At 36.7% G+C, this 27,001-nt stretch overlaps 2 protein-coding genes and 1 long non-coding RNA gene across 3 annotated transcripts; 1 reads left to right on the forward strand and 2 right to left on the reverse strand.

Moving 5' to 3' along the window:
- Positions 1-3,108: 3,108 nt before the first annotated feature.
- Positions 3,109-11,241, forward strand: LOC111918465 (NADH dehydrogenase [ubiquinone] iron-sulfur protein 8, mitochondrial). The gene is made up of 8 exons (XM_052764039.1): positions 3,109-3,406; positions 4,066-4,162; positions 4,582-4,638; positions 4,730-4,821; positions 7,800-7,931; positions 8,222-8,289; positions 10,781-10,892; positions 10,988-11,241. Exons 1-8 carry the CDS (start codon positions 3,353-3,355, stop codon positions 11,081-11,083), a joined length of 708 nt encoding a protein of 235 aa, XP_052619999.1. The 5' UTR covers positions 3,109-3,352; the 3' UTR covers positions 11,084-11,241.
- Positions 6,045-7,657, reverse strand: LOC111918464 (uncharacterized). Its single transcript, XR_002859251.2, has 3 exons — positions 7,447-7,657; positions 6,954-7,264; positions 6,045-6,350 (listed from the first exon to the last, which is right to left on the reverse strand). It is a non-coding gene; the product is annotated as an uncharacterized LOC111918464 (long non-coding RNA).
- Positions 11,242-13,217: 1,976 nt separating the features above from the next.
- Positions 13,218-16,390, reverse strand: LOC111918467 (probable LRR receptor-like serine/threonine-protein kinase At2g16250). Its single transcript, XM_023914129.3, has 3 exons — positions 14,355-16,390; positions 14,103-14,231; positions 13,218-14,006 (listed from the first exon to the last, which is right to left on the reverse strand). The coding sequence occupies exons 1-3, from the start codon at positions 16,046-16,048 to the stop codon at positions 13,367-13,369; spliced, it is 2,463 nt and encodes an 820-aa protein (XP_023769897.1). The 5' UTR covers positions 16,049-16,390; the 3' UTR covers positions 13,218-13,366.
- Between the last annotated feature and the right edge of the window lie 10,611 nt (positions 16,391-27,001).

Below are 27,001 nucleotides of genomic sequence, written 5' to 3' on the forward strand. Positions count from 1 at the left end.
CAACCAAAGCCCAATATAGTCTATTACAACCAAAACACAATCAAGTATGGGTGGTTTCTCGGGTTGAATAGATCGGTTTCTTGGGGCGGTTTGTCGGTTTTAAGTATGGGTGGGTTGATTTCTAGGTAAAAACCGAACCCGATTTTTCGGTTTTTAAAAATATCAAACCCTAACCGTCGGTTTTGCTTCGGTTTCGGTTTTTTCGGTTCCGGTTTCGTCGGTTTTAGTCGGTTTTCTCGGTTTCTTGGTTTGGGTTTGCTCACCCCTAGAAAATATTGTTGTTATAACATGAAAACTCTTTTCATGTTGGTGTTATAACATCATTGCTTACGTGGCATGTGAGGTGATATCAAATTGATGTTACATCTAGTTCCCCACACCCAATGCTCTTAAAATTTTTTTTAACATACCTGTAGGTTAGAAATCAAGAGGGTGTTTGGAAAAGTTTATTAAAATACCTTAAAATTTTAAGTTATAATTTATTAAATTATGGCAATGTCAAAATGGAGTTTAGAAAAAAATGTTTGGTTAAGTTTATCCGATATCAAAATGCTATAAACTAATAAGTTATATTTAGTGTTTGGCAAAAAAAAAAAAAAACTTTAAAGTTACCAAAAACTGCTTCCTTTTATATTATGACTTATTTTTCTTATTATAATTAATATAACTAACGGTTTTTTTTAATTTAATTCTAATAGTTTTTTTTTTTTTTTTTTACAAATAAGATTTTTTTTCATAATTTAATTCATTTAAGATTGTTTCTAAGTTAATATATATTTTTTTTATAAAATCTATAATGTTTCGACAACATTTTTAAAATATTAACTTTGTCAATGATAATACTATATTAATCCATAATAATGATAATACAAAATAAAGGCGTTTATGATTTATGTACTTGTATAAGGTTTATTAGGTTAAATGTATATTGGTCAATTTCTTTAAAGGTGAAATAATAAGGAATTTTTGATAAGTAAAAAGTAAGTAATTTATAAAATGACTTATTTGATGTCTCAAAAAGCTATAAGTTATTTTTAAAAAAATCCTTACCCAAGTACTGTTTTTAATTTATATTAATATTGAACTGGTAATAAGTTAAAAACTCTTTTTTTAAGTTTTAGCAAGCATCCTCTAAATATTCCTTTACATTTTCTTCTTATTCATTCTTATATTTATGTCAAATTTCTACTTATATAAAATGTTTGACATGTATCATATTTAATGAAAATATAAGAGAATATTTATTTCTATTTTGGAATAAATACTTAAAAGGTACCTGTTATTTTTAGGAAAAATTCATATATATTCTTCTAAACTTGTAGTATTACATTAATATCCATATAAAATTTTAAATTATGTATACGTCATTTTAAAACTGTAATGTATATATATATATATATATATATATATATATATATATATATATATATATATATATATATATATATATATATATATATATATATATATATATATATATATATATATATATATATAAACTCATATTTTATCTAAAATTAAACTAATATAATATTAAAATTTTCATCTAAAATTATAAAATTACAAATGATGTTGCTAAAATACCCTTTTTAAATACAAAATTAAGATTAAACCATTTAATTAGGATCAAGGATTTGAAAAGCTTCAGATCGTTTTCTTTACTTCTCTTTCTTATTCTGGGTTTTCTTCTCTTATTCTCAGCAATGTCGTTCTTCTCAGTGAGTGAGTAGACATGGACGGGCACGATGGCTCCCTTGCAGCAGGTGGTCGACATCGCCCAAGGTAGAAGTAAAGAGGAAGTTATTGGGAATCCGTTATTATAATGGGAGGTCTTAGAGCTAAAAGTCGGGACTTGGATTCATTTTACGCGAATTACAGTTGTGTTGAATGTTGATAGATTCATTTATCTATGAAGGGATTTGACAATGATGTTGAGGAGGTTGTTGATCATGTGAAACAAGTGAAATTATTGCTTGCGGCATAAAGAAAAGTGTGACACCAAATGTGTTTGAAGGGATTAAGTACCTTACAGATCAATGTTTTGCTGAAGTTACAAAAGATAGTGTTGCGATGTTCCTTAGTTTTGGAGATGAAATTGCTAAAAGCAAAAGATAACCATAAAAGTTATTTATGCTTTTATTCATGTAATCATATTCTAACGTTTACATTCATATGTTTTTTGCTATTACAATTTAAAGTAGTATAAAATATCAATTTGTAAGTGTATTTTGAAGTAGTCACTAAAACATCCTATCAATTAGTTTTGAGAAGGAGCTTATAGCCCAACGGTATCAGGTGTTGTTTTCTCTGTTTGAGGTCAAAGGTTCAAGTCCCGCTAGGGACATATGGATTTAGGAGTATAGTAGATCTGTCGTTCCCAAAAAAAAAATAGTTTTAAGAATCATTTGAGTTAAGTTATTGGGGTTTTCAAATACAATAACCATTTTTTTTCCATTTTTTGAAAAATAACTATTTTCTCTCTGATTCCGAAGTATGCTCATATTGTAGACTTTTTTTTTTTTTTTTTTTTTTTTAAATATTCAAAGAGTTTTTGTATATTTCAAATGTGACACTTCAAAATGTTTAATGTCATCATTTTTCAATAGAATGTCTATTTTTATAAACTAATATCGTATATAGTTTAAATTATTATGTTTGTTTAACCTTTTTGTTAAATTTAAGTAAAAAAATGATTTTTTTCATCGAAATTCCTGAATTGTTCTTAAAATTCCGGAGTTTTTTTTTTTTTTTCTAAAATATGAAATTTTAGTTCAGAATCCGGAATCCGGAATGCTGGTTTGGAGTCAATAAAAAAATGTATTTTTTTTGGTCTGAAAAGTTTATTTTGGACCAAATTGTTATTTTTGCTAAAAAAATGTTAATTTCTTCAAAAACACATTAAACAATTGTTAAATTACTTATTTTCCTTTGTTTAAAAGCTTATATTAGGATGTAACAATTAATACTCGATAGAAAACAAGATGTCTAACTATTTCAACCCAATATCAAACAATCTTCTAGATTACTAGATATATATCCACAAGTTTTTAATCATTAAACATCTCATTCAAAATAGCAAGATTTTTTTTAAGAAATGTTTAACCTACACTCAAATTACTCTTAATTCCATCCAAATATCTACTAACCGTAAACCAAATATTAAAGTATTAATAGTTAATTCATCATTCATGTGTCCAAAAAACTGTGAGAATTATAATACTGTTTTTGTTTAGACCGTTTTTCCGGTAGTCATATTAAAACCGGTCTTAGCGTTGTTATTAGGGAGAGAAAAAGACCGGCCTTTTGGCAAGCGAGAAACGCCAAGCTCGTCTTCCTGAATAAGCTTAGAGAAATGGCAGCCATTTTAGCTCGCAAGTCTATGTCCGCTATTCGCTATCGCCATCTCGTAAGCTCACTTGCTCTCTTCCCCTCAAGTGTAATTAAGCAATCTGTCAGAACATCACTTGAGATCGGTGTTTGGCTTAGCTTTTCACAGCCAAAAGTCCTTTTTGGAAAAGAAAAAAAAGCAAAAGATGTTAGGCAAAACTAGTTTTAAAAGCTAGACTTTTATACAAGGAAAATGAACTTTTTAGAAAAGTCAGGAAATCCTTACTTTTTGTAACTTTTCCAAAAAGGACTTTGGGTGTGAAAAGCTAAGCCAAACACCCCAATCATGGTCATTGTACATGATGGAGAATGTGTCATTAAATCGATGCCATTCAGAATGATCCGAATATGTTGGATCATGGAAGGTTTTAGTGTGATATGAAATTGATTATAAGGTCAAACACTTATATCCAAATTAAGGAATGCATATAGTTTTTCTATAAATCGAATCCATATGCTACATATATTTCTTCTGTAACCTGATTGGATGTTGTAGACATGTGCATATTGGTAGTATAGGCTAATGGCTGAGGTATTTGTTAAAAAAAAGAAGGAATTTTTGACTTTAGAAGTCAATTCTGCAAATTTTTAACTTTAAGATTCATATAGATTCTAAAACCTGACAAGAACAATTCGATAACTTTCTAAATAATCTCATGATGATTCCATTTATGCCAGGCTGCAGTGGGACAAGCCTTGCAGGTTCCTAACATCCATGGGACAGTTTTTGGTGCACGTTCCTTTGCAACCAAACATTCATTTTCCACTGATAAAGGCAAGCTTTCAAGATTCTCTCTTATATGGTCATGTTCACATTGTATAATTAAATCACGTGCTCAAGCATTATGTCATGTTCATGAGCACAAAGCAACCCTCAAATATTTATAAATATCGGTTATCCTTCAATGGGAAAAAAAGAAACAAGGCCTTATTGATCATATCCTTTTCATGTACATAGTTCATTCCATGTTTAAATATCTTTATAAGCCTCCATTGATTTAAGAAAAACTCATGTCATAAAAGAACTAAAAGACCTCCTTACAATGCACTGATCATGACATTGATTTTGCATCAGCTTTAGATCCCTCGTGTATATGATTGACTTCTAATAACTAATCCTTTTCACCCTTAAATATATTTCTACTTTTTTCACATACCCAAATTAGACTTGACTTCCTTCATGCCCAATCACAGATGATGAAGAAAGAGAGAAGAAGCTTGCAAGAGAGATCTCAAAAGACTGGAGTTCTGGTGAAACTTTTGCCATTTTTATGATCTTTTAATCAATATTATATTACAATTAAATAAGTAACACACAAATCTTCTTATTTATCACATGCAGTTTTTGAGCGAAGCATTAATACATTATTTCTAACTGAACTGGTTCGAGGGCTGTCTCTGACACTCAAATACTTCTTCGAGCCAAAAGTGACTGTAAGTATTTCATATCATTTATCCCCAAAAAAAAATATAAATTCCTTAAATATAATACAACTAGGTTATAACCCGTGGAAACTACGGTTAAAAAAATAAATAATATTGATAATTTAAGTTCATAATGACAAATCAAATATTTATAAAAATTTATTAAATTAGAAAGATAAAAGTTTTGTCTAACATAATAAAACATACATGAACATACAATGTTGTTTCTTTTGTACCAATCAAACTACTATATAAATATATATTAAAAAAATATTTAAAACATTATAAATGAGTCAATATCAAATAATGGATGACCAATTGCATCATCTGATCCTGCTCCTAAACAAACATATTCTTCATTAGAAAAACCATTGGGTATAATATCTTCTACTTCGACTTCATCCTCACCGTGATGCACCCACCAAGTATATGACTTATCAATTCCCAAAACTAATAAAATGGACAGTAAAGACGCTTATGGTTTGTAGTCTCGAATTGAGACAATTAAGAGATAGACATAAAAGTTAACTCATTAGAGTTCAAAGTGTTTTGGACAACATTAAGAAATTCCTTTTCCCCATTCACACTCTATAGGAGCCCTATTTGCATTCTTGACCTATTGATTATCCATATGTAAAAAATAAGTATTATTTACCAATAAAAATAACCAGTTGAAAGTTTTTTCTATGGAGTTGTAAATTGAAAATTGCATATAAACAACATTAGACAAAGTAGTTGACAATTGTTTCAAATTAGCATTGTAAATACTCACTTACATGTATATGTAGCACTAACATATAATGAAAAAATGGCTCAAGGAAATTTTAGGAAAGTGTCATTTTATTTAGTATAAGGTGGTGGAGGTTTTTAGCATGTTTAATATTAGATACAAATTCTTTTGCGTTTAGTATTAAAAGATGTCAGATATGAGTTTATTATTAAGTCTTCTGTTTTGGTTCATAATAAAAATGAGTTTATTATTAAGTCTTTTGTTTTGGTTCTTAACAAAAAGGAGTTTATTATCAAGTTATTTGTTTCTGGTGGCAAGGCAGCAGAGGGAAAGGGTGTAGTGAGAGATTAGGTTTTTCAAAAAATAAGATTATTTTGGTTTTGACAATTATAGCAACATAGTTCCATTTGTTTTTAAATTAGATGTTACAATGGAAGTACATTAGCATTTCCACGCACAACAACACATCATACAAACCAAATGTACATTCCTATTTCGAAACACAGCCATACAAACATAAACGTACAAATACACATACACTTGCATCAGCACAAGCATACACTCTTGTATATATAGTGAACAACAAATAAGAACGGTAGTACATAAAATAATATTTTATGTATGTTCATAAAATATGATGACCTCAAAGAAAAAAGTTAGAGAAAACATGTTTTCCAAGCTCCCATGTTTTTTGTAAATTTTCCCCTGTTTATTGTTTCTTTCAATCTGGTTATCCAAGAGACCCATATACCTTGAAGCATGGAAAACCATGACGAGGCAACACATGCATTGTAGGTGAACTTCCTTCCTGATTATACTTCGAGTGTTACACAATTTTTTATTTCTAAATAAGTAATAGCCATAAAAATTAAAAATTCATATATTCCTACATTGGATTAATTGTCCCTAATTAAAATAACAATAAAAAATCCATATATTACTACAATGGATGAATTGTCCTTGATTAAAATAACAATGGCGAACAGATTGAATATCAGGGGTAATATTGGAATATCTTCCAACATTGTCCCTAAAAGGACTTCTCTATCGTTTTTGGCCATCAATGCAATCTAGTTTATCGTTTTTTTTTTTTATCCAAATTCATATATATCATTATAGAATCATATGTAAATTTGGGACACCAATGCTTATTGTAAAAATCGCATGTAAATTCTCCAAATGCAGGTGTAAATACTATATACATTAAAAATAAATAAAAATAGTAGTCTTATATCGTCTTTAGTTAACTTACCCCCTCTAGTGTTAATTACATTGGAACAAATTGACAAACATAATTCCTGAAAATGCTAATTAATTCTAAAGTATTAAATACAAATACTATATACATTAAAAATAAAACCTCAACTGTGATATTTGGAAAAAAAAAAGGAGCTAGTGTAAGAATGTTTACCTTTAAGTGATAGATGTGTGCTAATCAAATCAAATTGGCAAACACAATTTAAATCAGCACCTGGTTTCGGCATGAAGCATCCTATTTTAGTATAGAACCTGAGAACTTGATCTTTGACATTTTAATAACTTTTGCAAGGAATCTGAAACAACTTTGGCACTTTAGTAAAACTGGATAAAATATTTATGATAACCAAACTTATAAGAACAATAAAGAGGACAAAAAGGAAAAAATGACGCTTATAAGATCCACAATCTTGGTCATGAACTTCTTCCCGATGCAACTCTTCACTACACCCAAGACCATAGAACCTAAAAAAGGTACATGTAAATAAAATGAAGGAGGGTCAATTATAAATAAGTGAAACATCATTTACTACCAAGAAAAGTAGAAGAAGGAGAAAGGTTATCAATTTGTAGTTCCTTTGAAATCTGAAAAGAACTCGGAATAAATAAAAACCCTAGATAAAAAAAATTGTAAAAGATCAACATACCTAGGGTTTTGAAAGCGAGTGAGAAAATCATCAGAATTCCCAATCAAGCATTTAATGTGATGCATAAAGACATGCGATATTTAAAACCGAAACAACTGAAGATGATTTGCTTCCTGATTAATCGAGTGTTTGAAATTTGAATGTGGATTAGGGTTGCGTGTATTTGATTAGTATATGGAAAGTGCTACAATCATGGATGGAGTTAAAATCAATTTCAGTTTTGAATTTTCGAATTAAAATAAAATCATGCTACGCAGGAAACCAAAATGCAGAGGAATATGAGTTGGACACGTGGCATTTAGAGGGCTAGAAGACTGACACGTGGAATAGAAAACTACTCTTTTATTATTAAGATTTCAAATTTCATACATATCAATTATCCATTTGAAAAGGGTCCTTTAAGTCCTCGTTTTCGAGGAGAGCATGCTCTCATACGCTATCCAACTAGAGAGGAACGTTGTATTGCCTGTAAACTTTGTGAAGCTGTAAGGTTCACTTTCATTTTCATAGGAGTCAATAATATTTATATATTGAGTATGTTACATTTCTGATCGCTGATTTTTCCAGTTTTGATCCAAAAAAGTTTTCTCTTGCAATTTTGGTCCTTATTTGAGGTTCTTGTAACGTTACAAGAACCTCAAATAAGGATCAATATTGCATGAGAACTTTTTGGGACCAAAATTGCAAAAACCAGCTATATTTAGGGACCAAAAATATAATATCATCATTTATATATGTTTGTTTCTGCATCTGATGATTGCACAATGTGTATCAGATATGTCCAGCTCAAGCTATCACTATTGAAGCTGAGGAACGAGAGGATGGCAGCCGTAGAACAACTAGGTGTGTATGTGTATGTGTGTGTGCATATATATATATATATATATATATATATATATATATATATATATATATATATATATATATATATATATATATATAGAGAGAGAGAGAGAGAGAGAGAGTTAGGTTCATATATAAACCATAACTATTGTGTGAATGTATGGCTAAATCTCAACCAATCATTTGAGAAGGGTATAAAAGTAATTCAATTATATTTAATTATGGTAAACTAATTAATTCCTGAATAATTTTCCTAATATATTGTATTACCCGTATTTATCCAACCCTTTTTTCACACAATATTTCCTCCTCCATCTAAAGACTCCCCTCCGGCAACATAAGTCGTCGAATGCTCATATCTAGCAGCAAAGGTCCATAATCGGAAGCTTCCCTTTAGAAACAGAAAACCATTCCATCGAGACGGAAAGTTGAAATGGTGTTTGGTCCACTTCTTTATCACCGGAGATTTCATCATCAGGCGTTGGTCGACCATCATCGACATCTCCGTCATTCTCAATCACTGACACACTCCGACATCTTCACCATTCTAGACCACAGACATAATGACGACTAATCACCTGCCCAATCAGGTGTAATCACCAACTCTGTGATCTCTAACCCTTCTTCAAAAGTTATCGATGTTGTTATGGTAATGTTTGTTGATTCCAATTCATTATCTAACGAAGGTAAATCCAATTCTCTAAATAAATTTTCTATGAATTATGTTATAAGAACCTTAAAGAAGGTAAACCCACCATAGGCTCGTAATAAAAGATTTCCTCTGCACCATTATCTCAACTCACTTCTATTACTGGATTAATGGAAATGTAATCAAATATTATAGATTACAAAAAAATCTAAAAAAATCTAAAAGAACATAAATTTAATTATTTTATTACTTGTTGATGTTAGTCTTTCTGAGATATTTTTGATTCATTTTTTTATATGTCAATTTGTACCTTGCAACTGATGCAACTATGTTTTTAAATTGGAGTGGGGTACAACATCAAACAATTTCTTACCGTTTATTATGTGATGTTTCATTTACCGTTAATATTATTTTTTCATTGGATTTTATGAATTATGTAAAATTTCAATTTGTATATCATACTACATGACCATAAATTCAATTTTAATTTGTAAGAGTCCTAACTTGCGTTTCACATTAGAGGTCAAGGCAAATATTTTTATGTTGGATGATCTAAAGGCTAACAATTTGTTTAATATAATATAAGACCAAGTTGTTTTATTTGAATAATTCACCGAATTTACGTTTTCCTCTTGTTATGCTTATTATTAATACTAATTACGTTCAAGTCTTTACAGCGAAGCAAGAGGTCTAGCTTATTCAAATTGCTTTTCATGGCCCTTTCTAATTTTCATACTTTTCACATGTTGCATGGAGAAGTTTTATGATTTGTTGAGGCACTTGGAATCATTTCGGTCAACAATGGAAGAGTTTACTGCCAATATGTTGCATTAATATGTGGGTGTGTGTGTGTTATGTATTCAGAATTTTATGTTACATGTTATTTGTGATTTTTGACATCCAAGGTCAAAATGATAGAGTTTACTGTCATTGGTTATCGATTGGAGAAAGTGGAAATGAAAAGAGTTTTAGACAATTTATTCTTCAAGCATTCTTGAAGAATGCTTGAATTCTTCAAAAATTCTTCGGTTGTATAATATATGCGTTGTATTACAGACCTATAAGTCAAATCTTATTCTTCAATTCTCCAAGAATTCTTCAGAAGACATTGGTAACTGATATCAATCAGAAAGTTTTAGACATGGTCTTATTCAAGCATTCTTTAAGAATGCTTGGATTCTCTAAGAATTAACATTTGTATAACAAAATTTTTGGTGTTACAAACATGCAAATCATCATACTAAATCCAAAACAATTGAGCTATACCTAAAGAATTTATAATATGTAGTATATCATATTTCTCAAAAGAATACAAGCACAATAAATAACAAAATCAAACGAAAAGAACTGATGTATTCTTAAAGAATTTCAAATATGCAGAATTTAATATATCATATTCTTAAAGAATGCATAAATAATAATAAACTTAGAAAAAACTTCAGCCGATTTTACCAATCATATTAAAAGATACTATAAATAATTTAAAATCTAAAATACATAGCTTTATTTTTGAAACCTATTTAAATTGCATTTCATATTATCCTCACTTTCCATAAATTATTGTTAACCCATTGTACTAATTTACCCTTACTATTAATTAGGTGTGGTTATATAATACATGCTATCTCACGTTAATAACATGTACCCTAAGATCATAACTCTTCATTTCGTTGAATCTAATGGACAAAAAATGGTCATACATTCACACTATATTTGTAGTTCATATTTAATCATAACCCTATATATATATATATATATATATATATATATATATATATATATATATATATATATATATATATATATATATATATATATGTATGTAATGGTTTGGGGTGACAGGTATGACATTGACATGACAAAGTGCATATATTGTGGATTTTGCCAAGAAGCATGCCCTGTTGATGCAATTGTAGAAGGGCCCAACTTTGAGTTTGCTACTGAGACTCATGAAGTTAGTGGAAACCGAGTTGACTATTATTCTATTTATATTAATCTTTGTTTTCACAAAATGAGATTCATGAGTTATTTTTGTTTTTGTTTTTGTAGGAACTGCTTTATGACAAGGAGAAGTTGCTTGAAAATGGGGACAAGTGGGAAACTGAGATTGCTGAGAATCTTAGATCTGAGAGCCTCTATCGCTAAATCAGTTTCCTGTTGTCATATTTTCTCCCTCGAATTATGGTTACTCTGAGCATGTGATGGATAAAGTTAGATGCTCTTCTGGCCATTCTCGGGTTTTCTTGATTTATTGTGTCGCTATCCTTTTGCCCCTACGTATAAATAGGTGTTGATTGTATTGGTTTTACCACACCCTTGAAAACGCATTTGTAATCTCGCAATATCGGTTATTTTTTGCAATCCCATTAATTTGTATTGTTTAGTTCTCTTCTCAAATCTCTGGATACATTCAGTCTACTCTCAAATTTGTCCGGTATACTTGTGATATTTCATATTTCCATACCTTGATTATTCAATTTTTTCGTATTTAAAAGAATGACATCTATTGTAAATGTATCACACTCTTCTGCAACCAATGTAACCAAGAAATGTGGTAATTTCTTTAAAGAGCAAAGAATACTGCATTGGTATTGACCCAAGTCGAGCAACAATGGCTGCAATGCGTTGTTTGGACATATAGGGCCAAATTGGTATGAGAATTAATGACAAAGTGTGATCTAAGAAAGCTTGTTATTCGACCACTTTGACAAGTCATGTTTAACAAAGCTAATCGAAACAACCCTTGAGCTGTGTTGTTGTCATATAAGTCGTTCTACCCTTAAAATAAATGCAATTAAAATGTAGAACATTCTGAGTTGTCTCCCGTTATGAACTCAATTGTAACCCTACTCCCGAGTTGTAGCAAAGAAAATAAGGAGAGAAAAGAAGAGAAAAGAAAAGAAAAAGAAATTAGTCTTTTGTGCTCTCGAGTTGGAGAGAAATGGAAGGAAAATTAAACATTTTTATCTTTCTTTCCAAATCGGAAGGAAAATTAAGAGGGAAAGCGATCATTCAATTTCCTTCCACTTCATTCCTTTAATGCAACTCGGGAGCATCAATTTCTCTTACCACCAATTTCCTTTCTTTTCTCTCCTTAAGTTGAACTCGGGAGCAGGGTGTAAATGCTAGCAGCGTAGTAGTTTTAGTTGAAAACATAGCCTAAAATACATGTTTAGTTGAAGAGGCTTTTCAAAAAAAAAAAATCTACCTATAAATTTTATCAGATTAATCGACTGTTATTCAACTAAATATGGTTCCAACAGTATTACAGTACATGACGGGCTTGAACATTATCTACCGACAACTGTAATGACGATAGAATTAAACTTTATACTAAGGGGGTGTTTGGATTAGCTTATTAGCTTATTACTTATTAGCTTATTTGTGGTGAGAATAAACAATAAGCAATAAGCATGGGGAGTGATGCTTATTAAAATTAGCTTATTTAGCTTAATAAGCTGGATTTTATCCAAACACTCAAAGTTAGCTTATTGTGGGAATAAGCAATAAGCATCTCTTTTTTTTCCTATCCAAACACCCCTTAATACTTTACAAAATGAAGCTAGTAAACAACTAAAACCTTGATAGCGAATTAAGAAATTATATTGGAACTAATTTTTTTAGCACATGTGCCCCGACAAATTTAGAAATTTATGTATTTTGCCTTGGCGAAATCAAAAAATGAACTATAATTTCTTGACTCTTGTTGTAGCTGTCATAAATGGATTTTCTAATAATATTTTGTTGCATTTATTGTTTGAACTTTTTGTTCAATTTCCTCTTCAAACGAAACTATATCTTGTGCAAATGCTTACAAATTTCTAAATTATTTTATTAAAATATAGGTTTTCTAATAATATTATTTTCATATGTTGTATACTTGGTTCATCCTACTTTTCAGTTTTCATATATTTCATTAGGATGAGGTTCAATAGAGAACCATAATTAACCAAGGAATCAATCTTTTTTTTAACTTTTAGAACTTATTTTTTATCAAAAAAAAAAAACTAAAAATACAGAAATTCATAACTTTTTATCCTTTTTCCAATGATATAAAATTCGATTTTTTTTTTATGTCAAATTCACAATGTGAATCTTCGAAAATTCACAACGTGAATCCGGATTCACACGGTGAATCCAAAAAAATATTTTTCACATTCACAATGTTAATATATGAATTTAGATATTGAAAAAAAAGATTTGGTTCCTTGAAGAACCTATTATTCGGGTTACTAATAAAAAGTTCGTGTGGTTAAAAGTTATATAATTCAGCTTCTAATTTGACATCATTTACCATATTCATTTCACATTTCACAATTCACAATTCACAGTTACAACTTCCAAATCAAAAGTTTCAAACTTTTTGCTCAAAAACCCCATCATCTACGTTCTACAACTACCATATGTAAAAAGTAAAACACCATCTCTTTAATCCACCAAATCCCACGAATTTCCATTATCAAAAAATGAAGAAAAATTCATTCCATTTCCATTTCCATCCCATTCCTCATTCACTATCTCTTCATCTTCCACATCCAACGGTTCAGGGAACACATCCTTTGAGTTTGAGTGCCTTCTAATCGACAAACACCGACCCCGCCGGGACCCACTTCCCCTACCTCCTTCACCACCTCCCGCCACATCACCCGATCTAAACCGCCAGCTGGCATTCCCATTCACAGAACGCCTACACGAATCCACTCTAACTCTACCTAACCTCTTCTGTTCTTCCACTACAATTTTCAAAGGATTTTCCAAAGCTTTCAGTACAAATCTCATAACAGGTCTTCTTGAAGGTTTCGGATGAAGACAAGATTTAGCAATAACAGCCATAACCCATACTTCTTTTAGCAAATCCTCATCTACCATCAATGTTGGATCCATTATATTTGTCACAAGTTCTTTATTGTATACACTGACATAAGGAATCATATTTTTCAATAAGTTTTTAGTGATTGAATCACTTGATGCACTAATTCCGATTTTGCCCGTTACAAGCTCCATCAATACCTTTCCAAAACAGTAAACATCGTATGCACATGTCGCCCTTACACCTTCTTCAGATGTCCTAAACAAATGCAAGAAAAAAAATTTCTGTTAAAAGTTAAAACCCTCCATTTTTTGTTAATCATTAAAATCAAAGTATGTTTAATTAGAAATTTACTTATGTAATGGTAGAAATCTTGTGATCCTGTTTGAATGGATATTGTGTTCTTGGATACAAGCCTTGCTTAAGCTTCCTAATCGCACTTCATATTTATCATCAAGGAGTATACTGCTAGCTTGAATGTCTCTTCAAGTAACAAAAATAAAATAAAGTTAGGAATTAATGTTAAAAAAGGTATGGACTATGGAATGCAAATAAAGATAAGATTCACAATTTAGATAATTACTAATGAAAGGATGTTTAGAATACCTGTGAACAAGGGGTGGAACACATTCATGATGCAGATAAGAAAGAATTTCAGCAGCTCCAATTGCAATTTTCAACCTTGTAATCCAATCCAATGACTTTAATCTATCATTATCCATACTATTTTTCATGTATAAAGAACTTGACAAATCCCCTTTTGGCATATATTTGTAAACTATGAACTTTTCCTTCTCTTTCTCCAAGCAATGTCCTAATAGAGGAACCAATCGTGGATGAGAAACTTTACTAAAGAAATCCAACTCCACCATACAACTCTTCTTTCCCAAATGCACATCAAATCTTTTAACAATTATATTCACCCCATTCTCCAAAATACCCTTGAAAATGTCACAACAATGCCCACTTTTTATAAGATTTGCATCATTAAACTCACTAGTGGCCACAAGAATCTTCTCAAAAGCAATCACTTCTCCAATCCCCGAAAGGTTCAAACCAAATGAATTTACCAAAACGCCCCCCAAACCATTTCCTATTTGATTCATTTTCCTTCTCTTCCAGCATAGAATCATTGGAATCATGAAAATCACAAAGGGTATAATGAGACCAATACAACCCAATATAACTGCTGATATAAACTTTTTGTGGTTGGTTTTATGGTCATGTATGGGATTATGGGGCAATGTGCCATTTGGAAGTCCAAAGTTATGGAAGGGTAATCCTGTCATAGAATAAAAAGCTGCACATTGTTTCAGAGTCCTTTGACTTGACCAATTACGAAAGCAGTTTTTATCTAAAGAAGCAATATCTCGTGCATAATATGGTATTCTTCCTTGCAAGAAATTGTAACATAGATCGATGTAACTAACCCTCCTAAGTATAGATGTCAATATCCCATAAAACATATTATGAGAGAGATTGAAAACTGCCATGGTGACGTTAGGGTTCAAGCTACGATTTGGTAGAGATCCCATAAAGTTATTATCAGATGCATCAAGAAAAGTCAAAGCAGGTAGTGAACATAATGCATCTGGAAGATCACCTGTGAAGTTATTGTTGCGAATCATCATTCTCTTTAAATTCTTCAAATTACCAAATTCTGAGGGAACAGTCCCAGAAAGCGAATTTGAACTCAGATCAAGGACAATTAAACTAGCAAGATTACTGAGTTGAGTGGGGATTGAACCAGTAAGTGAGTTTCTGGATAGATCAAGAACTGAAAGCTGTGATAACAGACTCAAAGTAGATGGAATTGTACCATTAAGAGTGTTACTAGATAAATACAATTCACTAAGATTAGACAGATTGCCGATACTGGAAGGAATAGCACCAGAGATTTCACAAAAACTAAGATCAAGAAACTTAAGGGTTTGAAGATGAAGCCCTAACCAATTCGGTATTGAACCTGGAAGTGAGAATCCTGAGGCATTAAACGAAATCAATTTGGTGAAATTGGCAAGAGCATCAACTGAAAATTTAGGGTTTCGACTCCCAAGTGGGGTTCTCTTAAACCCTGAAATGTTGATCCCAACAACATGACCACCTTGACATAGAAGACCGATCCAAGTTAAGCACGGGTCGGGTTTTATAGGCCATTCTATGGCTCTTAAACCTAATGATGCTCTGAGTTGGAGCAGAGCAGCCCGTTCTGCGGTTGAATTCAGCGGGAGAGACTGGTGTTGCTGTTGAAATGTACTTCGAAAGAACAAGAAGAACAGTAGAAGCAAATTACACTTCATGATTATGATCTCAACTGAGCAAGCAATTGTTTGTTCATGCACATTAACCTTTTTCTTGAATGTAATACACGCATAAACAGTAAAATTGAGTAGCGAAATTAGCGATTCTCCATGATTATACTCCCAAACACATTGCTCTTACCTTTGAATTATTCGAAATACAATTTGAATCTTCGATTCTGCTGGGAAGATTGGAAGAACCAACAATCGCTTCACTTTTCTATGGTTGACAAAAATGAGAGTTTTACGAACTAAAGAATCGAAGCGACGAAAAACCACAAAAGAGAGAGAGAGAGAGAGAGAGAGAGAGAGAGAGAGAGATGTTGCAGAGAAAAAGCAATTTTAAAAAACTCGGCTAGCGAACAAAAATTGGACAAACTATTTAAAATAAGATGTTTAAAAAAGATTTATTATCTCGTATAAACGATTATTATGAAAATAATAACGATTACTTTGATAATAATAATAACCAACATATAAGTTTTTTAAAAAATCACAATGTTCGGAATACAGCATTCTGGAGTAATATTATTCATTTCGGAGCATGTATTCTGGAATATATCTCCGTACATTCCGAATTTCGAACTACGGTAGTCAACATCGTACATATACGTGACATTATAGAAGCATGGACACACATTCCACCCTTCAGAAAAACAACATTTTTCATCCTATATGTAAAAATGGTATCTAAGGTTATTAGTCATTTACTTCGAATCATCCTTAATTATCTATTATAACTACTTCAAGATGAGTTTCCATGAAATAAAGTTTTACCAACCTGTTTGTTTACTTAAACAATCTTCGACGAACCAACTCTCATAGTTATACCAACATCAAAACGGATATGATGGATCGTTTCCAACTCTGTTTTGTGGCTATTAGATGTGTGGTAAATGATATATATATATATATATATATATATATATATATATATACACACACACACACAACTAATTGTTTTGTCCCACCTCAAAAAAAAAAGTTTCATGCATTCATAGGTTACTTGTTGTCTGTCATCTTTATAAGTAATGTCTGTCTAAGAGATAACTACCTAAAAACAATATTTGTAGCGGTTTCTGTGGACAGAAACAACCAGACTCTGCCTATAGCATTAGGTATCGACATGACAAATAATGTTGACTCTTGAACCTGTTTCATGATGATGTTGAAGGAAGATCTCAAAGGGGATAGGGGAGTATCATTCATAACTAATATGGACGGTGCCATTAGTTATGTCAGGTATTATGTAACATCCTGTACCGAATCGATTCCTAGTCAGAGGTTGTGGCCCGAAGATCGGTCATCATAAGGATTAGGGTTTTTGAAAAGGTAGGATCTAGGCCCATTTAGGTGCGGATGATGTACTAGAAGTGATTCGGGTGTTCGGTTCGTGTTTTGGAGCCTAGGGGTATTTCGATAAAGTGTCAGTTGGGCTTTCATGGAAAATGGAATTTTTTTTGGAAGGTCTTAAGAAAGGTATGAGTTGATAGAAGTGTAGGGCTTCTCGTTACCTTCCCGTTGTGTAACACCCCAAAGTTTGGAAAGCCAAGAAAAGAAAGAAAACCTCAAGTTTAGGGGGAGACTCGGCGAGTCCATGGAGGGACTCAGCGAGTCCGAGCGGGATCCGGGTTGTGGTGAAAGCGACCGACTCGGCGAGTCGGCCAAGGAGACTCGACGAGTTGGTCTGATCGAGGAAAACCCTAAATCCGGGACTTGGAGCCTATTTAAGCGTCTCATTCTCTTTCCTAGGGTTCCTTTACTGCCTCTCTACCCCAGAACACCAAACCCTAGCCGCCATATCCGTTTTTGAGCTAGATCTTGCCTTGAAGAATGCACTAAAGCTTGGAGGAGGAAGAAAGACCTTGGAGGTGCAAGAAGGGACTGTAGATCTGGGATTGTGGAGTCATTTCAGACCAATTGGAGGTAATAAGTTGTTGCTTGGACTCCCTTTGCATCTAGATCTATTCTTATGTGTGAGTTTTGGTCATTGTTGGTATGATGTGTAACCAATTCGAGTTGGAGGTTCAGATCTGAGGTTGCTACCTCAGATCCATATTGGTTTTGGTCTTGAATCCCCTAAAGTATCAGCCCTTGGTATGTTGAAGAGGCATGTTTGCCATAAACCCTAGTTTAGTGTGTTTTGAGCATAGATCTCTCAATCTACACGTAAAGTTTGCCACTTTACGTGGGGAATAGGCCCTAGAAGTATAGATCTATGAGTTGGAAGCTCTGTTTGGCTCGAAAAGCCACTGCATGGATTGAGGACTGGATAGACTCGGCGAGTCCTTCGAGTGGACTCGGCGAGTAGCTTGAAGATGAGGAGGAACTCGACGAGTAGGATGAACAGCTCGTCGAGTCGGTTGAAGTTAGGCATGGACTCGGCGAGTTGGACGAGCAACTCGACGAGTTGGTTGAAGATTGTCTAGGACTCGGCGAGTCTGTTCTTGGACTTGGCGAGTCAGATCGCGAAACCCTAACCCCTTTAAGCTGAGACTCGAATCAGTGAGTCGGGTAGTGACTCAGCGAGTTGGACAGGACAGGACTTGGAACTAGTTGGACTCGGCGAGTCGAGTCGCGAATAAGAAAGACCCTTAGCGTATGAACTCGACGAGTCAGTAGGTAGACTCGGCGAGTAGGGTTGACCTAGAAGGTTGACATTGACCAGGATTTTGACCTTGACCAGAGTTGACCTAGTGACCTTTGGAGGTCAGTTGGACTAAGTGTTATATTGGCTTTTGAAGCTTGAGGAGCTAGTGGAGCAGCAGTTCGGAGTCAAAGGTCAGGTAGCAGTTAAAGGATTAGCAGCATCAGTTCAGCAGTCTCAGGTGAGTTTCCTTCCAGTAGGAACGGGTCTACGGCCACAATGTCGGCCCGTTTAATTAGCAGTAGTTCCGGACTTCAGTCCGATGTAGTAGTCCAATATGCTTGGTGTCTTTGTGATACAGACATGGTATGAGTTATGTGTTCCGGACTATGGTCCGATGCAGTATGCAGTATATGTGTATATTATATGCTATGATTATGTTATGCTATGTTCAATTAGTTCCGGACTTCGGTCCGATGCAGTCAGTTCCGGACTTCGGTCCGATGCAGTTAGTTCCGGACTCTGGTCCGATGCAGGGGACAAGGTCCCAGTCAGTTCCGGACTTCGGTCCGATGCAGCTAGTTCCGGACTTCGGTCCGATGCAGTCAGTTTCGGACTTCGGTCCGCTGCAGTTAGTTCCGGACTCTGGTCCGATGCAGGGGACAAGGTCCCAGTCAGCTTCCGGACTTCGGTCCGATGCAGGGGGCAAGGCCCCAGTTAGTCCGGACTTCGGTCCGATGCAGTGGGCAAGGCCCAATATGTGCTTTATATGTTTTTGTGTGGTATGTGGTAGATTGGGGGAGCTCACTAAGCTTCGTGCTTACGGTTTTCAGTTTTGGTTTCAGGTACTCGGTTTTCAAAAGAGGAGCTCGGGAAGATTGCAGAGCACACACCATAGTCAGTTAGCCTGGGAATGTTTGACTCTGATAATGATATTATGTTTTGGAATTTAATACTCAAAAGTTATGTTTGACTTATGATACGTTGTTAAAAATCTATTTTTAGTAATGTTTAAAAAGAAATTTTTATGTCATGATTTTTGGGTCGTTTCAAGTTGGTATCAGAGCCTTGGTTTGAGGGATTCGGGCGCACTCCTGAGTGTGTCTGAACTCAAACTAAGGAAGTGGTATATAGTTTTTAAAAGAAAAATCGTAGTTACAAAAGAATTTTGAGAAAAGAAAACAATTTTTAGAAAAAGCAAAAAGAGTTTTGAAAAGAGAAAAGGGTGTGGTGCATGCAATCAGCCGAGCTCAAGTAAGTACTCCCAATTTACCCATACAAGTTATATTATGATTATCAGTATCAGTTTCAGTATCAGTATCAGTTTCAGTATCAGTTTCAGTTTCAGTTTCGGTTCCAGCTTCAGTAGAACAACATGCTAGAATAGGACTAAGGATCTAGGATGATGCCTTATGTGCCTGCTTTATGTGTTCAGCTTTATGAGAATTGCATGCTAGTATTGAGTAGACAGCCGTAGGATAGCCTGTTTAGGTTATGCCTGGTAGCGCGAGCTTAGCATTGTATGCTAGTATAGTTTCTCGTTATGAGAATAGTTTTGCCTGAGTATGTTTCCTTTATCCGAATGCTGATTGCTTTGTGCTTTGTAGGACTCTGAGTGGTGGGAGTTAGCCATTAGGTGAATACGTCACATCACATGTGAGCAGGGTTGAATAATCTCAGAGTGCTGGATTTGGCCCTACTGTGCAGCTCTCGTTTGAGTCCAACCGTTGTAGGGACGAGACTTTTACTCGAAGGATTATCCGAGCCTCATTACATGTGATGGTATTCAGGTGGTGGCTAATTGGCATTACAAGGAGGCCTTCAGCAGCTGAGGACTGGTTTGAGTAGAGTCAGAAGTTCCCTAGGGCAAGCCTAGGATGAGAGCAGCAGAGATTAGTAGTAGAGAAAAGGGGGATTTGGTGGAGTTGAGGTAACTCTTGAGGAAAGTACGGATAGATGTGGAAGGTAGTAGGGGCCCATACTACTGAAAGCAGAGGATCCGTACTCGATTCAAGAGGGGTCGAGGCAAAACCAAGGAACTAGTAGAGTATGTGAGAGATCCCTCAGCAGTAGTATGAAAATTGATCAGGATTTTGTTATATTTTCAGCATGGTGACATTGCGCGAGCTACCAGTTAGCAGTTCAGGCGTCGAGGAGGGATCTGGCTCAGGTTTTGGAGTCGGGTAGCTTGATGATCAGATGAAGGATTTCATTTCTGCAGAGATCATGCGCAACATCATTGATCAGACTCCAGTGATTTTCGGTTCAGTTAGAGAGGCCATTGTGGAGCTCATGGACAGTCATCTTGAGGCCTTTAAGGCCGGGTTAGTTTCAGGACAGATTGGGGCTCGTCTAGGTCCCGAATCTTATGGAGTTTAGGGATCCATCAGGGAGGGAGATCCCATTTCTAGTTTCTGCCATCAGGGGACAGGAGTGAGCCGGGCATCCTGTCTTCAAGAGAGACCTTTGGATGATTGGATAGTTGAGGAAGTTTCGCGAGCCATTCGCGAGGATCTGCCCGACATGGTCGTGAGGATCACTGATAGATTGATCGAGAGGCTCCAGGATCAGACAGCTGTTGCTCAGTCGGCGGGCAGGGAGTCGGAAAGGAAGAGGAAAGTGGATGAGACTCAGGTAGCCTCAGGTTCGGGTAAGAGGCCCAAGGGTTCGGATTTGAGGATGAGGAACTATCAGAACCGCAGTCGGTGCGGAAAGTGCGGAAGGACACACATGGGAGTGTGCAGGCGTAGGAATGGTGGCGATGGCGGATGTTTCAAGTGCGGCCAGATTGGCCATTTTAGTAGGGATTGCATTATTACCATCGCCCAGGGACTTGATCCGATATGTTTCCATTGCAGAAAGAGGGGCCACAAGAAGGCCCACTGTCCGAGTTTGTATTCAGCAGGGCAGGCGCCAGCTCCTGCCCTTGGGACTTCAAGTACCGATAGTGGTTGTCGAGGCCGGGCAAGGGCGCCTACGGCTCGGAGCCGAGTTTTCCGGTAGGTTTCAGCAGAGATTCGAGCAGCACTGAGTAATGAAGGTATGTAACTTTTGTTTTTTTTTTTCTGTCAGCTTATGTCATGATTATATTGTTATGGTTCTGCATCAATTTGTGGTATAAGTGTTGTGTTATAGTGTGGCTTGCTTGTGATTATGTTATATGCCATTTGCATACCTCGGATAATTGGTTGGTAGTTAGGGGATGTGCTCTTATGGAGAAGGTTTCGGAGGATGCAGTAACTGTAGCATGGTTGAGAGAGATTTGGTTCGTTTCGCTAGTTCGGAGTGGTTAGTGATTGGGATGGATTGGTTAAATTCCTACCTGGCGGGCTTGGGTTCCCCAGTAGATGTTCCGAAATGGTAGAGAAGATCAGGATCTCTTTTGAGTGTGAAGCAGCAAGGGGGTAAGCAGGATCGAAGTGGGGGAGAACCCTCCGGGTATACATGGATAAGAGTCTCGTAGACTCAGAATGAGTGCGCGGCCTCTGAGAAGAAATGGTAGTAGCACAGTGATGGATGGATTGAGAAGTTCATAATTGGGAGTTCGAGAACTTTTCCCAGCAGTTAGTTCATGTAATCGAGATGGTTAGAAGCTGGTTGGGAATCCAGGATTGGAGGACCACCTGTCGGACGCATAAGAGTCGGAATGAAGATCCTGAGAGCGGGTAACAAGAGATGTTTTCGTATTAGTAGCCAGTGTCTGTGGCAACATGCAGGATGCGTAGATTCAGGAGTTGGGAGGTTGGAAACTTCCCAACAATAGCTTCTTGTATCCGGATTAGTAGACGGTTGGTTTGGGGAACCAAGCCGAAGAATTCCTCGTCGAAGCGCTAAGAATATCAAGGATATAAGATGTTGAGGTTGATGCAGTATTTGAAGACTAAGGGCTGTCTTTGAGAAATCGGGATGAGGAATCACTAGCAGGACTAGGGATAGTCAGGATGTTCTCAAGATAGTAGTAGTGTTGTAAGTCTGCGGTGTAGCCGTAGCATTCACTAGCAGTCAGATAGCAGTAGTAGTGTTGTAAGTCTGCGAGGGTAGCCGTAGCATTCACTAGCAGTCAGATAGCAGTAGTAGTGTTGTAAGTCTGCGGGGGGTAGCCGTAGCATTCACTAGCAGTCAGATGGCAGTAGTAGTGTTGTAAGTCTGCGGGGGTAGCCGTAGCATTCACTAGCAGTCAGATAGTAGTAGTGGTGTTGTAAGTCTGCGGGGGTAGCCGTAGCATCCTCTAGCAGCCAGATAGTATTAGAGAGTTGTAAGTCCGCGAGCATAGTCGCAGCCTTTTATCAGATTGGTAGGTAGCATGAGCACGTGTTAGATGCGGGAAAGCAGTTGTACCCACCAGTTCGGGTGCAGCAGTGAGGATATGGGAACCCGCGGGTTAGATTTCGGATTTCCCAAAGGGATCAGTTATGGCTAAGTCAGCAATTTGGGCTATAGATCGTCACATCAGTTATGAGATCAGAGTCGCAGTGGACCGTTGGGGTTCGGGTATGTTGAGGGCTACCGTCAGTCTGGGAGCCATCATGTTGTTAGTCGTGGGATTGATGATGTCAGGATGTGACGTATGGACCCGATCGGTTGGATCGGAAGGTTGCTAGAGCCACAGTGACAGGATAACTAGTGGAAACTAGTCCTAGAGGAAGATTTCGTTCAGAAGTCGTGGAAGCGACTAAGTGAGGAGTCCCTTGACTCCACAGTTGGGTTGGAGCTCAATGTTTCAGGCAGTTCAGTGTTTCAGGCAGCTCAGTGTTTCAGGCAGCTCAATGTTTCAGTCAGTTCAGTGTTTCAGTCAGTTCAGTGTTTCAGGCAGCTCAGTGTTTCAGCCAGTTCAGTGTTTCAGGTCGTTCAGCGTTTCAGTCGGTTCAGCATTTCAGGCAGTTTAGTGTTTCAGGCATGTTCAGTATTGCAGGCAATTCAGTGTTTGGAAGGTTTCAGGGTTTTGGGTCAGTATTGTATTTGAGTTGGAATGCAAGTGCTGACGATATAGTTGGTTGATTTGGAAATGGCAAGTCCCTCTCAGCAGGATCAGTTGAGCCTTTTGCTGAGTATAAGTGATCTGTAAGGATAGCTAGGCAGGTAGCTTTTCATTCAGGAGGGAAGGCTCGAGTTAGTAGGAGATGAGTAATCAGGTGGGATAAAAGCAAGCTGGTTCCAGCAGCATCGTTTCAGTATGAGTGGCAGAATGGATAGAACAGTTATAGATAGTCGAAGTATCTTCAGGAGTCGCTGGAAGAGACTAGGAGTTTGCGATGGAGTGTAGTGACCGGTGGGAGTCCGGTAACTTAGATATTGGAAGATTGGTTAGACCAGAGTAGTCTCAGTGCATCCGGTAGGCGGATGGGAGGCAGCAGGATTTTCAGTCGGAGGAAATATCGTTGAGGAAATTATGGAAAAGAGAAGGATTCAGTATGTTCCAACGGTAATGATCGGCGTGGTGAGTGGCTGGAGTGACGGACAAAAGGGTGTTAGATTTTCCAGACAGAGAATTGGAGGCAGTCGCAGGCAGTTGATCATAGCAAACTTCGAGGACGAAGTTTAGTTTAAGTGGGGGAGAGTTGTAACACCCCAAAGTTTGGAAAGCTAAGAAAAGAAAGAAAACCTCAAGTTTAGGGGGAGACTCGGCGAGTCCATGGAGGGACTCGGCGAGTCCGAGCGGGATCCGGGTTGTGGTGAAAGCGACCGACTCGGCGAGTCGGCCAAGGAGACTCGACGAGTTGGTCTGATCGAGGAAAACCCTAAATCCGGGACTTGGAGCCTATTTAAGCGTCTCATTCTCTTTCCTAGGGTTCCTTTACTGCCTCTCTACCCCAGAACACCAAACCCTAGCCGCCATATCCGTTTTTGAGCTAGATCTTGCCTTGAAGAATGCACTAAAGCTTGGAGGAGGAAGAAAGACCTTGGAGGTGCAAGAAGGGACTGTAGATCTGGGATTGTGGAGTCATTTCAGACCAATTGGAGGTAATAAGTTGTTGCTTGGACTCCCTTTGCATCTAGATCTATTCTTATGTGTGAGTTTTGGTCATTGTTGGTTTGATGTGTAACCAATTCGAGTTGGAGGTTCAGATCTGAGGTTGCTACCTCAGATCCATGTTGGTTTTGGTCTTGAATCCCCTAAAGTATCAGCCCTTGGTATGTTGAAGAGGCATGTTTGCCATAAACCCTAGTTTAGTGTGTTTTGAGCATAGATCTCTCAATCTACACGTAAAGTTTGTCACTTTACGTGGGGAATAGGCCCTAGAAGTATAGATCTATGAGTTGGAAGCTCTGTTTGGCTCGAAAAGCCACTGCATGGATTGAGGACTGGATAGACTCGGCGAGTCCTTCAAGTGGACTCGGCGAGTAGCTTGAAGATGAGGAGGAACTCGACGAGTAGGATGAACAGCTCGTCGAGTCGGTTGAAGTTAGGCATGGACTCGGCGAGTTGGACGAGCAACTCGACGAGTTGGTTGAAGATTGTCTAGGACTCGGCGAGTCTGTTCTTGGACTCGGCGAGTCAGATCGCGAAACCCTAACCCCTTTGAGCTGAGACTCGAATCAGTGAGTCGGGTAGTGACTCAGCGAGTTGGACAGGATAGGACTTGGAACTAGTTGGACTCGGCGAGTCATGGACTGACTCGGCGAGTCGAGTCGCGAATAAGAAAGACCCTGAGCGTATGAACTCGACGAGTCAGTAGGTAGACTCGACGAGTAGGGTTGACCTAGAAGGTTGACATTGACCAGGATTTTGACCTTGACCAGAGTTGACCTAGTGACCTTTGGAGGTTAGTTGGACTAAGTGTTATATTGGCTTTTGAAGCTCGAGGAGCTAGTGGAGCAGCAGTTCGGAGTCAGAGGTCAGGTAGCAGTTAAAGGATTAGCAGCATCAGTTCAGCAGTCTCAGGTGAGTTTCCTTCCAGTAGGAACGGGTCTATGGCCACAATGCCGACCCGTTTAATTAGCAGTAGTTCCGGACTTCAGTCCGATGTAGTAGTCCAATATGCTTGGTGTCTTTGTGATACAGACATGGTATGAGTTATGTGTTCCGGACTATGGTCCGATGCAGTATGTAGTATATGTGTATATTATATGCTATGATTATGTTATGCTATGTTCAATTAGTTCCGGACTTCGGTCCGATGCAGTCAGTTCCGGACTTCGGTCCGATGCAGTTAGTTCCGGACTCTGGTCCGATGCAGGGGACAAGGTCCCAATCAGTTCCGGACTTCGGTCCGATGCAGCTAGTTCCGGACTTCGGTCCGATGCAGTCAGTTTCGGACTTCGGTCCGCTGCAGTTAGTTCCGGACTCTGGTCCGATGCAGGGGACAAGGTCCCAGTCAGCTTCCGGACTTCGGTCCGATGCAGGGGGCAAGGCCCCAGTTAGTCCGGAATTCGGTCCGATGCAGTGGGCAAGGCCTAATATGTGCTTTATATGTTTTTGTGTGGTATGTGGTAGATTGGGGGAGCTCACTAAGCTTCGTGCTTACGGTTTTCAGTTTTGGTTTCAGGTACTCGGTTTTCAAAAGAGGAGCTCGGGAAGATTGCAGAGCACACACCATAGTCAGTTAGCCTGGGAATGTTTGACTCTGATAATGATATTATGTTTTGGAATTTAATACTCAAAAGTTATGTTTGACTTATGATACGTTGTTAAAAATCTATTTTTAGTAATGTTTAAAAAGAAATTTTTATGTCATGATTTTTGGGTCGTTTCACGTTGATATAAGGATCGTTGGAATCAGGCTTATAATGAAGAAGTTATGGCCTTCGGAAGTTTCGTGGTTTTCAGGCTTAGCCGAGTACACGGGGCGTACACAAAGCATACACATGGCATACTAGTGAAGAAGGTAGTACGCGGGGCGTACCTTGGAGTACGTTGGGCGTATTGACCAGGATGGTCGCGAATGTTCCCCGGAGTACGCTGGGTGTATGCCAGTCAAATCAGAACCCTATTTTAGGGTCTTGGACCCTATTTAAGCTCCTTATCTCATAACCTAACCATAATATCTTCAACCTCCACCCTTTAAAACCCTAGAAATCGTCCTTAATCATTCATGGTGGCATTTTGAGCATATGGAGTCCATTTTTGGAGTGTTTAGACCATTTCAAGGACGTAGAGTTTGATGTTCAAAGATGGGGATCAAGGAGAAGCTTATGGATCTGGCTTTTGTGACTCATTGTTAGCTTGATGAAAGTATAAAGCTCTAAACTTGACCATGATGGGTTTTGAGCATTCTAACACTTCCTAAGTGTACATGCAACCCTAATAAACCTTGGATCTATGTTTGTCTAAGATTCATGCAAAATTGATTTCCAAGGTTCATGATCCTATCTAGCATACATGGGGAACATTTTAACTTAAATGAAAGATAGAATAACATACCTTG

The sequence above is a fragment of the Lactuca sativa genome, chromosome 5 (genome assembly GCF_002870075.4).
Source record: "Lactuca sativa cultivar Salinas chromosome 5, Lsat_Salinas_v11, whole genome shotgun sequence".
In the NCBI taxonomy this organism is placed as follows: Eukaryota; Viridiplantae; Streptophyta; class Magnoliopsida; order Asterales; family Asteraceae; genus Lactuca; species Lactuca sativa.